Source organism: Oenanthe melanoleuca, chromosome 25, assembly GCF_029582105.1.
Source record: "Oenanthe melanoleuca isolate GR-GAL-2019-014 chromosome 25, OMel1.0, whole genome shotgun sequence".
Taxonomy (NCBI): Eukaryota; Metazoa; Chordata; class Aves; order Passeriformes; family Muscicapidae; genus Oenanthe; species Oenanthe melanoleuca.
In genome coordinates, this window is record NC_079358.1 from 7,395,626 (window position 1) to 7,408,958 (window position 13,333).

Genomic DNA, 13,333 nt, shown 5'->3' on the forward strand with positions numbered 1-13,333 from the left:
TGAGTGTGTGGGGCTGGGATCTGTGGGGCAGGGATCTGGGGCTGGGATCTGTGGGGCAGGGATCTGGGGCTGGGATCTGTGGGGCAGGGATCTGGGGCTGGGATCCCTGAGTGTGGGGCTGGGATCTGTGGGGCTGGGATCCCTGAGTGTGGGGCTGGGATTTGTGGGGCAGGGATCTGGGGCTGGGATCCCTGAGTGTGGGGCTGGGATCCCTGAATGTGGGGCAGGGCGGGATGTGGGGCTGGGATCCCTGAATGTGGGGCTGGGATCCCTGAGTGTGGGGCTGGGATCCCTGAGTGTGTGGGGCTGGGAGCTGTGGGGCAGGGCTGGATCTGTGGGATTTGTGGGGTTGGGTTCTGTGGGGCAGGACGGGATCTGTGGGGTTGGGATCTCTGAATCTATGGGGCTGGGATTTGTGGGATTGGGCTGGATTTGTGGGGCAGGACAGGGATCTGTGGGGCTGGGCTGGGTCTGTGGGGTGGGACTGGGATCTGTGGGGTTGGGATCCAGAACCTATGGGGTAAACTCCCCCAAATTTATGGGGTGAAACCCCCCCAAATCTATGGGGTGAAACCCCCCCAAATCTATGGGGTAAACTCCCCCAAATTTATGAGGTAAACCCCCCCAAATCTATGGGGTGAACCCCCCCAAATTTATGGGGTGAAACCCCCCCAAATCTATGGGGTAAACCCCCCCAAATCTATGGGGTAAACCCCCCCAAATTTATGGGGTGAACCCCCAAATCTCTGGGTAAGAACCCCCCAAATCTATGGGGCAGAACCCCCCCAAATCCCTGGATCCAAACTCCCCAAATCTATGGGACAGCCCCACACCCACCATGGGGGTCCCAAATTTGGGGATCCCGCCCCACACCCCCCATGGGGGTCCCCAAATTTGGGGGTCCCACCCCACACCCCCCATGGGGGTCCCCAAATTTGGGGGTCCCACCCACCGTGGGGGTCCCTTCGCTGCGCAGCCGCTCCAGGAGGGGCCGGACACTGAACGGGCGCCCAACGACCACCGTGATGTGCTGGGGGGAAACGGGGGGTCAGAGACCCCAAAAATACCCTGGGACCCCAAAAATCACCCTGGGATCCCAAAAAATACCCTGGGACCCCAAAAATCACCCTGGGATCCCAAAAAAATACCCTGGGACCCAAAAATCACCCTGGGATCCCAAAAATCACCCAGAGATCCCAAAAAATACCCAGAGAACCCAAAAATCACCCTGGGATCTCAAAAATCCCACAGGGATCCTAAAAATCACCCAGGGATCCCCAAAAATACTCAGGGATCCCAAAAATCACCCAGAGATCCCAAAAATTACCCTGGGACCCCAAAAATCACCCAGAGATCCCAAAAAAATACCCAGAGAACCCAAAAATCACCCTGGGATCTCAAAAATCCCACAGGGATCCTAAAAATCACCCAGGGATCCCCAAAAATACTCAGGGATCCCAAAAATCTCACAGGCATCCTAAAAAACCACACAGAGATCCCAAAAAAATACCCAGAGACCCCCAAAATCCCACAGGGATCCCAAAAATAACCCTGGGACCCAAAAAATACCCTGGGACCCCAAAAATCACCCAGAGACCCCAAAAATCACCATGGGATCCCAAAAATCACCCTGGGACCCCAAAAAATCCACAGGGATCCCAAAAATCTACAGGGATCCCAAAAAATACCCAGAAACTCCAAAAAAATCCCACAGGGATCCCAAAAATCCCACAGGAATCACCAAACTCTCACAGGGATCCTAAAAATACCCAGGGATCCTAAAAATCCACAGGGTTCCCAAAAATTCCACAGGGATCCTAAAAATTTCTACAGGGATCCCAAAAATCTCACAGGGATCCCAAAAACCACCAAAGATCCCAAAAAATACCCAGAGATCCCAAAAATCACCCAGAGAATAAAAAAAAATTCCACAGGAATCCCAAAAAATACCCAGAAACCCCAAAAACCCCACAGGGATCCCCAAAATCCCCCAGAGATCCCAAAAATCACCCAGAGAATCCAAAAATCCCACTGGGATCCCCAAAAATCCCCCCAAAAATCCCCCAAATCCCCCCAAACCCCCCTCATAGACCCCAAAAAAACCCCACAGAGACCCCAAAAATTCCCCCAAAACCACCCAGAGATCCTCTCAGAGACCCCAAAACCCCCCAAAAACCCCTCAGAGACCCCAAAAACCCGCCAGACCCCCCAAAAATCCCCCAAATCCCCCCAAAACCTCCCCCAAAAATCCCCCAGAGACCCCAAAATCCCCCAGAGACCCTCCAAAAAACCCCAAAAAATCCCCCAGAAACCCCCAAACCCCTTCAGAATCCCCAAAAATCCCCCCAAAACCCTCTTAGAGACCCCAAAATACCCCAGACCCCCCAAAAATCCCCCAAATCCCCCCAAAACCTCCCCCAAAATCCCCCAGAGACCCTCCAAAAAACCCAAAAAAAATCCCCCAGAAACCCCCAAAATCCCCTCAGAATCCCCAAAAATCCCCCCAAAACCCCCCAGAGACCCCCAGAAATTCCCCAAAAAATATCCAGAGACCCTCTCAGAGACCCCAAAATCCCCCAGACCCCCCCAAAAATCCCCAAATCCCCCCAAAACCTCCCCCCAAAAATCCCCCAGAGCCCCCCAGACCCCCCCAAAACCTCCCCCAAAAATCCCCCAGAGACCCCAAAAACCCCCTCAGAATCCCCCAAAATCCCCCCAAAAATCCCCCCAAAACCCTATTAGAGACCCCAAAAACCCCCAGACCCCCCAAAAATCCCCCAAATCCCCCCAAAAATCCCCGAGACCCTCCAAAAAACCCAAAAAAAATCCCCCAGAAACCCCCAAAATCCCCTCAGAATCCCCAAAAATCCCCCAAAACCCCCCAGAGACCCCAAAAAATCCCCCAAATCCCCCCAAAACCTCCCCCCAAAATCCCCCAGAGACCCTCCAAAAAACCCCCAAAAAAATCCCCCAGAAACCCCCAAAATCCCCTCAGAATCCCCAAAAATCCCCCCAAAAAAACCCCCCAGAGACCCCCAGAAATTCCCCAAAAAATATCCAGAGACCCTCTCAGAGACCCCAAAATCCCCCAGACCCCCCAAAAATCCCCCAGACCCCCCAAAAATCCCCCAAATCCCCCCAAAATCACCTGCCCCACCCGGGGCACGTAGGGCCGGCGGTTGGGGAGGACGTCGCTCATCCCTGGGGGGAGGGGACACAACATTGGGGGGGGGGGGGGGGGACAGAATTTGGGGACCCCCCCCCCCCCCCAAAATCCTCTGGGACCCCAAAATCCCCCCAGACTCACCCAGGACCCCCCCAAATCCCCCCCAAGCCCCAAAAATCCCTCCCTGGACCCCCCCCAAAATCCCTCTGGGACCCCAAAATCTCTTCCTGGACCCCCCAAAAATCCCTCTTGGACCCCAAAAATCCCCCTGGGACCCCCAAAATCCCGCCAAAACTCACCCAGGATCCCCCCAAATCCCTCTGGGACCCCCAAAATCCCCCCCAGACCTCCCAATTTCCCCCCAAAATCCCCCCAAAACTCACCCAGGATCCCCCCAAATCCCCCTGGGACCCCCAAATCCCACCCAAAATCCCCCCAAAACTCACCCAGGACCCCCCCAAATCCCTCTGGGACCCCCAAAATCCCCCCCAGACCTCCCAATTTCCCCCCAAAATCCCCCCAAAACTCACCCAGGATCCCCTCAAATCCCCCTGGGACCCCCAAATCCCACCCAAAATCCCCCCAAAACTCACCCAAGACCCCCCCAAATCCCTCTGGGACCCCCAAATTTCTTCCTGGACCCCCCCAAATCCCTCTGGGACCCCAAAATCCCTCCCTGGACCCCCCCAAAATCCCCCTGGGACCCCCAAATTTCTTCCTGGACCCCCCCAAATCCCTCTGGGACCCCCAAAATCCCCTCCTGGCCCCCCCAAACCCCCCCAGCCCCTCACCCCCGTGCCACAGCGGGAGGATCACGGGGTCCCGGTGACACTCGGCCAGGAGCCGCCCGATGCCTGGGGGGGAAATTTGGGGGATTTTGGGGGGTCCTGGGGGGGTTTGGGGGATTTTGGGGGGGGGGGGTGGATTTTTGGGGGTTTTTTTGGGAATTTTTTGGAGGGGATTGGGGGATTTTTGGGGTTTTTTTTTGGGAATTTTTGGGGTTTTTCTGGGGATTTTTGGGGGTTTTTTAGGGATTTTTTGGGGATTTTTGGAGTTTTTTTAGGGGATTTTGGGGGGTTTTTTGGGAATTTTTGGGGTTTTTTAGGGGATTTTTTGAGGGGATTGGGGGATTTTTGGGTTTTTTTTTGGGAATTTTGGGTTTTTTTTTCTGGGGATTTTTGGGGGTTTTTTGGGGATTTTTGGAGTTTTTTTAGGGGATTTTTGGGGGTTTTTTGGGGATTTTTGGGGGTTTTTTTGGGGATTTTTTGAGGGGGTTGGGGGATTTTTGGGGTTTTTTTGGGAATTTTGGGGGTTTTTTTAGGGGATTTTTGGGGGTTTTTGAGATTTTTTGGGGCTTTTTTGGGGGGGAGTTGGGTTTTTTTAGGGGGTCTTTAGGGATTTTTGGGGGATTTTTGGGGTTTTTTTAGGGGATTTTTTGAGGGGGTTGGGGGAGTTTTGGGGGGTTTTTTGGGGGGTTTTTTTTGGGGTTTTCAGGAGGAATTTTTGGGGTTTTTTTAGGAGGCTTTTTGGGAGGGGTTGCAGAATTTTTGGGGGTTTTTTTGGCTTTTTTTTGAGGAATTTTTTTGGGGTTCTTTTTTAGGGGATTTTTGGGGTTTTTTTGGGGATATTTTGAGGGTTTTTTAGGGATATTTTGGGTTTTTTTAGGGGATTTTTTTGGGGGTTTTTTAGGGGATTTTGGGGTTTTTTAGGGGATATTTTGGGGTTTTTTGGGGGGATATTTTGGGGTTTTTTAGGGGATATTTTGAGTTTTTTTAGGGGATATTTTGGGGTTTTTTAGGGAATATTTTGATATTTTTAAGGGGATTTTTGGGGTTTTTTTAGGGGATTTTTTTGGTTTTTTTAGGGGATATTTTGGGGTTTTTTAGGGGATTTTTTGAGGTTTTTTAGGAGATATTTTGGGGGTTTTTTTGGGGATATTTTAGGGTTTTTTAAGGGGATTTTTTGGGGTTTTTTAGGGGATTTTTTGGGGGTTTTTTAGGGGATATTTTGGGGGTTTTTTAGTGGATATTTTGGGGTTTTTTAGGGGATATTTTGGGTTTTTTTGGGGATATTTTGGGTATTTTTGGGGGGTCTCACCCCATTTGAAGCGAGCGACCTCCTGGCCCAGGTTCACTTTACCTGGGGGGGGAAATGGGGCTGGGGGGGGTCAGGACCCCCCAAAATCCCCCCACAAAATCCCAAAAATCCTCCCTGAGACCCCAAAATCCTCCCTGGAACCCCAAAATCCTCCCTGGGACCCCAAAATCACCTCCTGGCTCTTCCCAGTCGCTCCCAGTTCCTCCCAGTTCCCTTCAATCCCCTCCCAGTTCCCTCCCAGTCTCCCCCCCAATCCCTCCCAGTTCACCTCAATCTTTTCCCAGTTCCTTCCCAGTCCCTCCCAGTCCCTCCCAGTTACCCTCCCAGTGCTCCCAGTTCCCCTCAATCCTTCCCAGTTCCCTCCCAGTTTCCCCCCAGCCCCTCCCAGTCCATCCCAATCCCCTCTCCCAGTGCTCCCAGTCCCTCCCAGTGCTCCCAGTTTCCCTTCCAGTCTCTCCCAGGGCTCCCAGTTCCCCTCAGTGCCCACCCAGTTCCCTCCCAGTGCCCCCAGTTCCCCTCAATCCTTCCCAGTTCCCTCCCAGTTCCTCCCAGTCCCTCCCAGTTCCCCTCAATCCTTCCCAGTTCCCTCCCAGTTTCCTCCCAGTCCCTCCCAGTCCATCCCAATTCCTCTCCTCGTGCTCCCAACTCCCTTCAATCCACTCCCAGTTCCTCCCAGTGCTCCCAGTTTCCCTCCCAGTGCTCCCAGTTACCCTCAATCCTTCCCAGTTCCCTCCCATTTCCCTCCCAGTTCCCTCCCAGTCCCTCCCAGTGCTCCCAGTTCCCCCAGTACCCTCAGGGAACACGTGCACCCAGTCCCCCTGGTTGAGTTTCTCCAGTATAAAATCCATTCCCCGCTGGTAAACGCCGTCCCCTGCAGCACCAGTATGGACTGGGGCCCTCCCAGTATGGACTGGGAACATCCCAGTATGGACTGGGGCCCTCCCAGTATGGACTGGGAACGGCCCAGGGCATCCACAGCCCTCCCAGTATGGACTGGGAACATCCCAGTATGGACTGGGAACGGCCCAGAACAACCACAGTCCTCCCAGTATGGACTGGGACCCTCCCAGTATGGACTGGGAACATCCCAGTATGGACTGGGGCCCTCCCAGTATGGACTGGGGCCCTCCCAGTATGGACTGGGGCCCTCCCAGTATGGACTGGGGCCCTCCCAGTATGGACTGGGAATGGCCCAGAGCATCCACAGCCCTCCCAGTATGGACTGGGAACATCCCAGTATGGACTGGGAACGGCCCAGGGCATCCACAGCCCTCCCAGTATGGACTAGGATTTTCCCAGTATGGTCTGGGAATTACTCAGTGTCTCCCAGTTCCCTCCCAGTATGGATTAGAAGCAACCCAGTGATCCCAGTCCAATCCCAGTCCAATCCCAGTCCAATCCCAGTCCCTCCCAGTCCAATCCCAGTCCAATCCCAGTCCCCCCCAAACCGCTCTCAGTCCCTCCCAGTCCCTCTCCCAGTGCTCCCAGTTCCCTCTCAATCACCCCCAAACCCATCCCAGTCCCCTCCCAGTTGCCCCCAGTCCCTCCCAGTCCATCCCAGTGCTCCCAGTTCCCTCCCAGTTGCCCCCAGTCCATCCCAGTCCCCCCAAACCCCTCCCAATCCTCCCCCAGTCCCCCCCAGTCCCTCCCAGTGCTCCCAGTTCCCTCCCAGTCCCCCCCAGTCCTTCCCAGTCCCCCCCAAACCCCTCCCAATCCTCCCCCAGTCCCTCCCAGTCCCTCCCAGTGCTCCCAGTGCTCCCAGTACCGCGGCACACGGGCACGCAGCGCCCCAGGCTGAAGAATCTCGAGTGCAGCTCCCGAGTGAAGCAAATGTCAGCGGCAGTGGGGGTCCTGGGGGGACCCCAAAACCCGGCTGGGACCTCAAAACTGAGCTGGGACCCCAAAAATAACCCCAAAACCCAGCTGGGACCCCAAAAATAACCCCAGAACCGAGCTGGGAGCCCAAAATCTGAACTGGGAACCCAAAAATAACCCCAAAACCGAGCTGGGAACCCAAAACCCAGCTGGGACCCCAAAATCTGAACTGGGAACCCCAAAATCTGAACTGGGAACCCCCAGAAACTGAACTGGGAACCCCAAAAATAACCCCAAAACTCAGCTGGGACCCCAGAATCTGAACTGGGACCCCAAAACTGAGCTGGGACCTCAAAAATAACCCCAAAACTGAGCTGGGAACCCCCAAAGTGAACTGGGGACCCCAAAAATCTGAACTGGGAACCCCAAAAACTGAACTGGGAACCCAAAACTGAACTGGGAACCCCCAAAACTGAGCTGGGACCCCACAGTGAACTGGAAACCCCAAAATATTCCCAAAAACTGAGCTGGGAACCCCCAAAACTGAGCTGGGACCCCACAGTGAACTGGAAACCCCAAAATATTCCCAAAAACTGAGCTGGGAACCCCCAACACTGAGCTGGGACCCCAAAGTGAAGTGGGGACCCCAAAAAACTGAACTGGGAACCCCAAAAATTGAACTGGGAACCCCAAAAAAGTGAACTGGGACACCCCAAAAGTGAACTGGGAACCCCCAAAACCCGAACTGGGAACCCAAAATCTGAACTGGGAACCCCAAAAACTGAACTGGGAACCCAAAATCTGAACTGGGAATCCCAAAACCTGAACTGGGAACCCCCAAAAACTGAACTGGGAACCCCAGAACTGAACTGGGCACCCCAAAATCACCCCAAAAATAACCCTGGGACCCCCAAAATCTGCCCTAGGACCCCCCTCAAACCCCCCCAGGACCCCCTAAAGCCCCCCCAAATCCTCCCCCAGGACCCCCCAGGATCCCCCAAATTCCCCCCAGGACCCCCCAAATTCCCCAAATCCACCCCCAGGACACACAGGACCCCCCAAATCCCCCCCAGAACCCCCTAAAATCCCCAAATCCCCTCAAACCCCCCCCCAGGACCCCCCCAAACTCTCTCAGGACCCCCCAAATCCCCTCCAAACCCCCCCAGGACCCCCCAAAATCCCCCCAGGACCCCCCAAAATCCCCCCACCCCCCTGACCAGCGCATCCTGTGCAGGTTCCAGACGTGCCGAAGCTTCAGGGACCCTGGGGGGGGAGGGGCACAGGGGTCACGGGGACCCCCAAAAACCTCCCCCCAAAAAAAAAAACCCCTCTGGGAATCCCCCACACCCCTGGGACCCCCAAAATCCCTTCAGGACCCCCCCAAAAATCCCTTCAGGACCCCCCAGGACCCCCCCAAAATCCCTTCAGGACCCCCCAAATCTTTTCAGGACCCCCCCAAAAATCTTCAGACCCCCCAGGACCCCCCCAAAATCCCTTCAGGACCCCCAAAATCCTTTAAGGACCCCCCCAAAAATCTTCAGACCCCCCAGGAACCCCCAAAATCCCTTCAGGACCCCCCAGGACCCCCCAAAATCCTTCCAGGACCCCCCCCAAAAAACCCCTCAGACCCCCCAGGACCCCCCCAAAATCCCTTCAGGACCCCCCCAAACATCCCCCAGACCCCCCCCCCAAATCCCCCCAGGACCCCCCAAATCCCTCCCCCATCCCCTTTAGGACCCCCAGGGACCCTCCAGACCCCCCCCCAAAACCCTTCAGGACCCTCTGGGACCCTCTCCCAACCCCCCAAAAACTCTCTAGACCCCCCCAAAATATTTCAGACCCCTCCCCCCTCCAGATTCCTCCTCCAGCTCCTTTAGGATCCTCTGGGAACCCCCCAAACCTTTAAGGACTCCCCAAAACCCTCCCAAGACACTCCAGAACTCTTCTGGGACCCCCCAAAACCCCTCCACGACCCCCCAAAACCCTCCCAGGACCCCCCAAAACATCCCCAGGATCCCCCAAATCCCCTCCAGGACCCCCCAAATCCCCCCCACGACCCCCCAAAACCCTCTCAGCACACCCCAAACCCTCCCAGGACACCCCTGAACTCTTCTGGGACCCCCCAAATCCCCCCCAGGATTCCCCAAATCCCCTCCACGACCCCCCAAAACCCCCTCAGGACCCTCCAAAACCACCTCAGGAACCCCCAAAGCCCCCTTAGGACCCCCCAAAACCACCTCAGGACCCCCCAATTCCCCCTCAGGACACCCCAAATCCCTCCCAGGACCCCCAAAACCCCCCCACGACCCCCCAAAACCCTCTCAGCACACCCCAAACCCTCCCAGGACACCCCAAACCCTCCCAAGACACCCCTGAACTCTTCTGGGACCCCCCAAAACACCCCCAGGACCCCCCAATCCCCCCTCAGGACCCCCCAAAACCCCCTCAGGACCCCCCAAATCCCCCCCACGACCCCCCAAAACTCTCTCAGCACACCCCAAACCCTCCCAGGACACCCCAGAACTCTTCTGGGACCCCCCAAATCCCCCCCAGGACACCCCAATTCCCCCTCAGAACCCCCCAAAGCCCCCTTAGGACCCCCCAAAACCACCTCAGGAACCCCCAATTCCCCGTCAGGACCCCCCAAAACCCTCCCAGGACACCCCAAATCCCCCCCAGGATCCTCCAAATCCCCCTCAGGACCCCCCCAGTCCCTCCCAGGACCCCTCAAAACCCCCCCATGGCCCCCAAGACCCCCCCAAATCCCTCCCAAGACACCCCAGAACTCTTCTGGGACCCCCCAAAACGCCCCCAGGACACCCCAAATCCCCTCCACGACCCCCCAAAACCCCCTCAGGACCCTCCAAAACCCCCTCCAGAACCCCCCAAAGCCCCCTTAGGACCCCCCAAAACCACCTCAGGACCCCCCAATTCCCCCTCAGGACCCCCCAAAACCCTCCCAAGACACCCCAGAACTCTTCTGGGACCCCCCAAAACACCCCCAGGAAACCCCAAACCCTCCCAGGACCTCCCAAAACACCCCCAGGATTCCCCAAATCCCCCTCAGAACCCCCCAAATCCCCTCCACGACCCCCCAAAACCCTCTCAGGACCCCCCAAAACCCTCCCAGGACACCCCAGAACTCTTCTGGGACCCCCCAAACCCTCCCAGGACCCCCCAATTCCCCCCCCAGGACCCCCCAATTCCCCCCAGGACCCCCCCAAAACCCCCCCACGAACCCCCAAAACCCTCCCAAGACACCCCAAACCCTCCCAGGACCCCCCAAATCCCCCCCAGGACCCCCCCAAACACCTTCAAACCCCCCTCCACGACCCCCCAAACCCCTCCAGGACCCCCCCAGCCCCCTACCCCAGAGGTGGGGGTCGTCCATGCAGGAGGAGTGGTTGGACAGGGTCAGCAGGGGGGTCCCGGGGCCCCTCCTCTCCACCAGCTCGTGCAGAACCTCAGCGTTGTGAACCCTGAGCCTGTTCAGGTACCCTGGGGAGGGGGTTTGGGGGGGATTTGGGGGGTCCTGAGGGGTTTTGGGGGGTCCTCAAGGGGGTTTTGGGGGGTATTTGAGGGGGTTTTGGGGGGATTTGAGGGGTTTTTGGGGGGTCCTCAAGGGGATTTGGGGGGGCCTGAGAGGTTTTGGGGTGTCCTCAAGGGGGTTTTGGGGGGATTTGAGGGGGTTTTGGGGGGTCCTGAAGGGATTTTTTGGGGTCTAGAGAGTTTTTGGGGGGTCCTTAAAGGGCTGAAGGAGGAATTTGGGGGTTCTGGGGGGGTCTCAAGGGCTTTTGAGGGGTCCCAGAGGGTCCTCGAGGAGATGTGAGGGGTCTTGGGGGGTTCTGAGGAGTTTTTGGGGGGTCCTTAAAGGGCTGGAGGAGGAATTTGGGGGGTCCTGGGGGGGTCTGAAAGGTTTTGGGGGGTCCTAAAGGGGGTTTGGGGGGATTTGAGGGGGTTTTGGGGGGTCCTGAGGGGTTTTTTGGGGGGTTTAGAGAATTTTTGGGGGGTCCTTAAAGAGCTGGAGGAGAAATTTGGGGGGTCCTGGGGGGGTCTGAAGAGTTTTGGGGGGTCCTCAAGGGGGTTTTGGGGGGATTTGAGGGGGTTTTGGGGGGTCCTCAAGGGGATTTGGGGGGGCCTGAGAGGTTTTGGGGTGTCCTCAAGGGGGTTTTGGGGGGATTTGAGGGGTTTTGGGGGGTCCTGAAGGGATTTTTGGGGGTCTAGAGAGTTTTTGGGGGGTCCTTAAAAGGCTGAAGGAGGAATTTGGGGGGTCCTGGGGGGTGTCTGAAGAGTTTTTGGGGGGTCCCAGGAGAAACAGAGAGTCCTAAAAGGGCTTTGGGGGGTTCCTAGGGGGTCCTAAAGCTGCTGGAGAAGAAATTCGGGGGATCCTGGGGGGGTCTGAAAAGTTTTGGGGGGTCCAGAGAATTTTTGGGGGGTTCTTAAAGGGCTGGAGGAGAAATTTGGGGGGTCCTGGGGGGGTCTGAAGAGTTTAGGTGGGTCCTCAAGGGGGTTTTGGGGGGATTTGAGGGGTTTTGGGGGGTCCTGGAGAGTTTTTTGGGGGTCTAGAGAATTTTTGGGGGGTCCTTAAAGGACTGGAGGAGAAATTTGGGGGGTCCTGGGGGGGGTCTGAAGAGTTTTTGGGGGGGTCCCCAAAGAGTTTTAAGGGGACTGGGGGGTCCCCAAGGAGTTGGAGAGGGAATTTGGGGGTTTTTTGGGGGGGTCTGAAGCGTTTTTGGGGGGTCCCAGAAGCTTCTAAAGAGATTGGAGGAGAAATTTTGGGGTGGGGGGGGGGGGGGGGTCTGAAGGATTTGAGGAGGGGTCCCCAAAAAATCCCAAATCTATGGAGTGAAAAATAAAAAACTGAAAAGATAAAAAATCGGGACCCCCTCCCCAAATGGGGTTCCAGGGGGGTCTGGGGGGGATTTTGGGGGGGGGTCGAGATGGGAATTTTGGGGGGGTCCAGGTGGGATTTTGGGGGGTTCCGGTGGGATTTCGGGGATGATTTTGGGGGATTCCAGGTGGGATTTTGGGGATGATTTTGGGGGGTTCCAGGTGGGATTTTGGGGGTGATTTTGGGGGATTCCAGGTGGGAATTTGGGGGTGTCCAGGTGGAATTTCGGGGATGATTTTGGGGGATTCCAGGTGGAATTTCGGGGATGATTTTGGGGGATTCCAGGTGGGATTTTGGGGGTGTCCAGGTGGGATTTTGGGGGTGATTTTGGGGGGTTCCGGGTGGGATTTTGGGAATGATTTTGGGGGGTTCCAGGTGGGAATTTCGGGAATGATTTGGGGGATTCCAGGTGGGATTTTGGGGGTGTCCAGGTGGGATTTCGGGGATGATTTTGGGGGGTTCCAGGTGGGATTTTGGGGGTGTCCAGGTGGGATTTTGGGGGTGATTTTGGGGGGTTCCGGGTGGGATTTTGGGAATGATTTTGGGGGGTTCCAGGTGGGAATTTCGGGAATGATTTGGGGGATTCCAGGTGGGATTTTGGGGGTGTCCAGGCGGAATTTTGGGGGGATTTTGGGGATGATTTGGGGGTAGTCAGGTGGCATTTTGGGGAGGGGGTTCCGAAGGTGATTTGGGGAGTTCCAGGCGGGATTTTGGGGGTGTCCAGGTGAGATATTGGGGGGGATTCTGGGGATGATTTGAGGGTGTCCAGGTGCGATTTGCGGGATTCCAGGTGGGATTTTGGGGGTGTCCAGGTGGGATTTTGGGGAGGGGTTTCCGAGGGTGATTTGGAGGGTGTCCAGGTGGGATTTTGGGGTGTCCCCCCCCCTCCCTCCCAGGGTCACTCACGCGTCCACACGCAGCTGTAGGTTCCCACCAGCCCCGTGACCACGCGGCTCGCCAGCGCCCAGCGCCGCGACGGCTCCGCAGGGAACGGCCACTGCACGGCCAGCGGCATCCTCGGGGGGGGCACCGGCCTCAGGCCCCCCCCGGGACCCCCAAAAACTCCCCGGGACCCCCAAAAATCCCCAAAAATCCCACCGGGACCCCCGGCCCGCTGCCGTAAAGCGCGCCCCGCTTCGCTGTCGCAAACTCGGCGGGCTGGAGGACTTTGGAGCAGACGAGAAGCGCCGGGCGGAGCGGCCAATCCCGGGGCGCTCTGTGAATACCTTGACCATGGAAATGTGTAAACCCCGCCCCTTTTTTGGCAATCAGCCAATCAGCGATCACTCCTGGAGAAAACCACGCCCCCTTTCCACAAACCAACCAATCACAGACAAAACCACGCCCCTCCCTCCGCCCTCCGT

At 56.7% G+C, this 13,333-nt stretch overlaps 1 protein-coding gene across 4 annotated transcripts in view; it reads right to left on the reverse strand.

Moving 5' to 3' along the window:
* The window catches only part of TAFAZZIN (tafazzin, phospholipid-lysophospholipid transacylase), a 14,215-nt gene extending 895 nt beyond the window's left edge, over nucleotides 1-13,320 (reverse strand). Inside the window, exons 1-9 of one of the 4 annotated variants that reach the window (XM_056510305.1) lie at nucleotides 12,876-13,193; nucleotides 10,448-10,576; nucleotides 8,296-8,341; nucleotides 7,029-7,114; nucleotides 6,054-6,134; nucleotides 5,264-5,305; nucleotides 3,958-4,020; nucleotides 3,149-3,201; nucleotides 953-1,030 (exon numbers count right to left, since the gene is read on the reverse strand). In XM_056510305.1, the coding sequence (XP_056366280.1) occupies nucleotides 953-1,030; nucleotides 3,149-3,201; nucleotides 3,958-4,020; nucleotides 5,264-5,305; nucleotides 6,054-6,134; nucleotides 7,029-7,114; nucleotides 8,296-8,341; nucleotides 10,448-10,576; nucleotides 12,876-12,984 (687 nt within the window). In that variant the 5' untranslated portion in view covers nucleotides 12,985-13,193. Of the gene's footprint in view, nucleotides 1-952; nucleotides 1,031-3,148; nucleotides 3,202-3,957; nucleotides 4,021-5,263; nucleotides 5,324-6,053; nucleotides 6,135-7,028; nucleotides 7,115-8,295; nucleotides 8,342-10,447; nucleotides 10,577-12,875 lie in introns of all 4 variants that reach the window. The other 3 variants (XM_056510304.1, XM_056510306.1, XM_056510307.1) reach the window with 3 other exon arrangements.
* Between the last annotated feature and the right edge of the window lie 13 nt (nucleotides 13,321-13,333).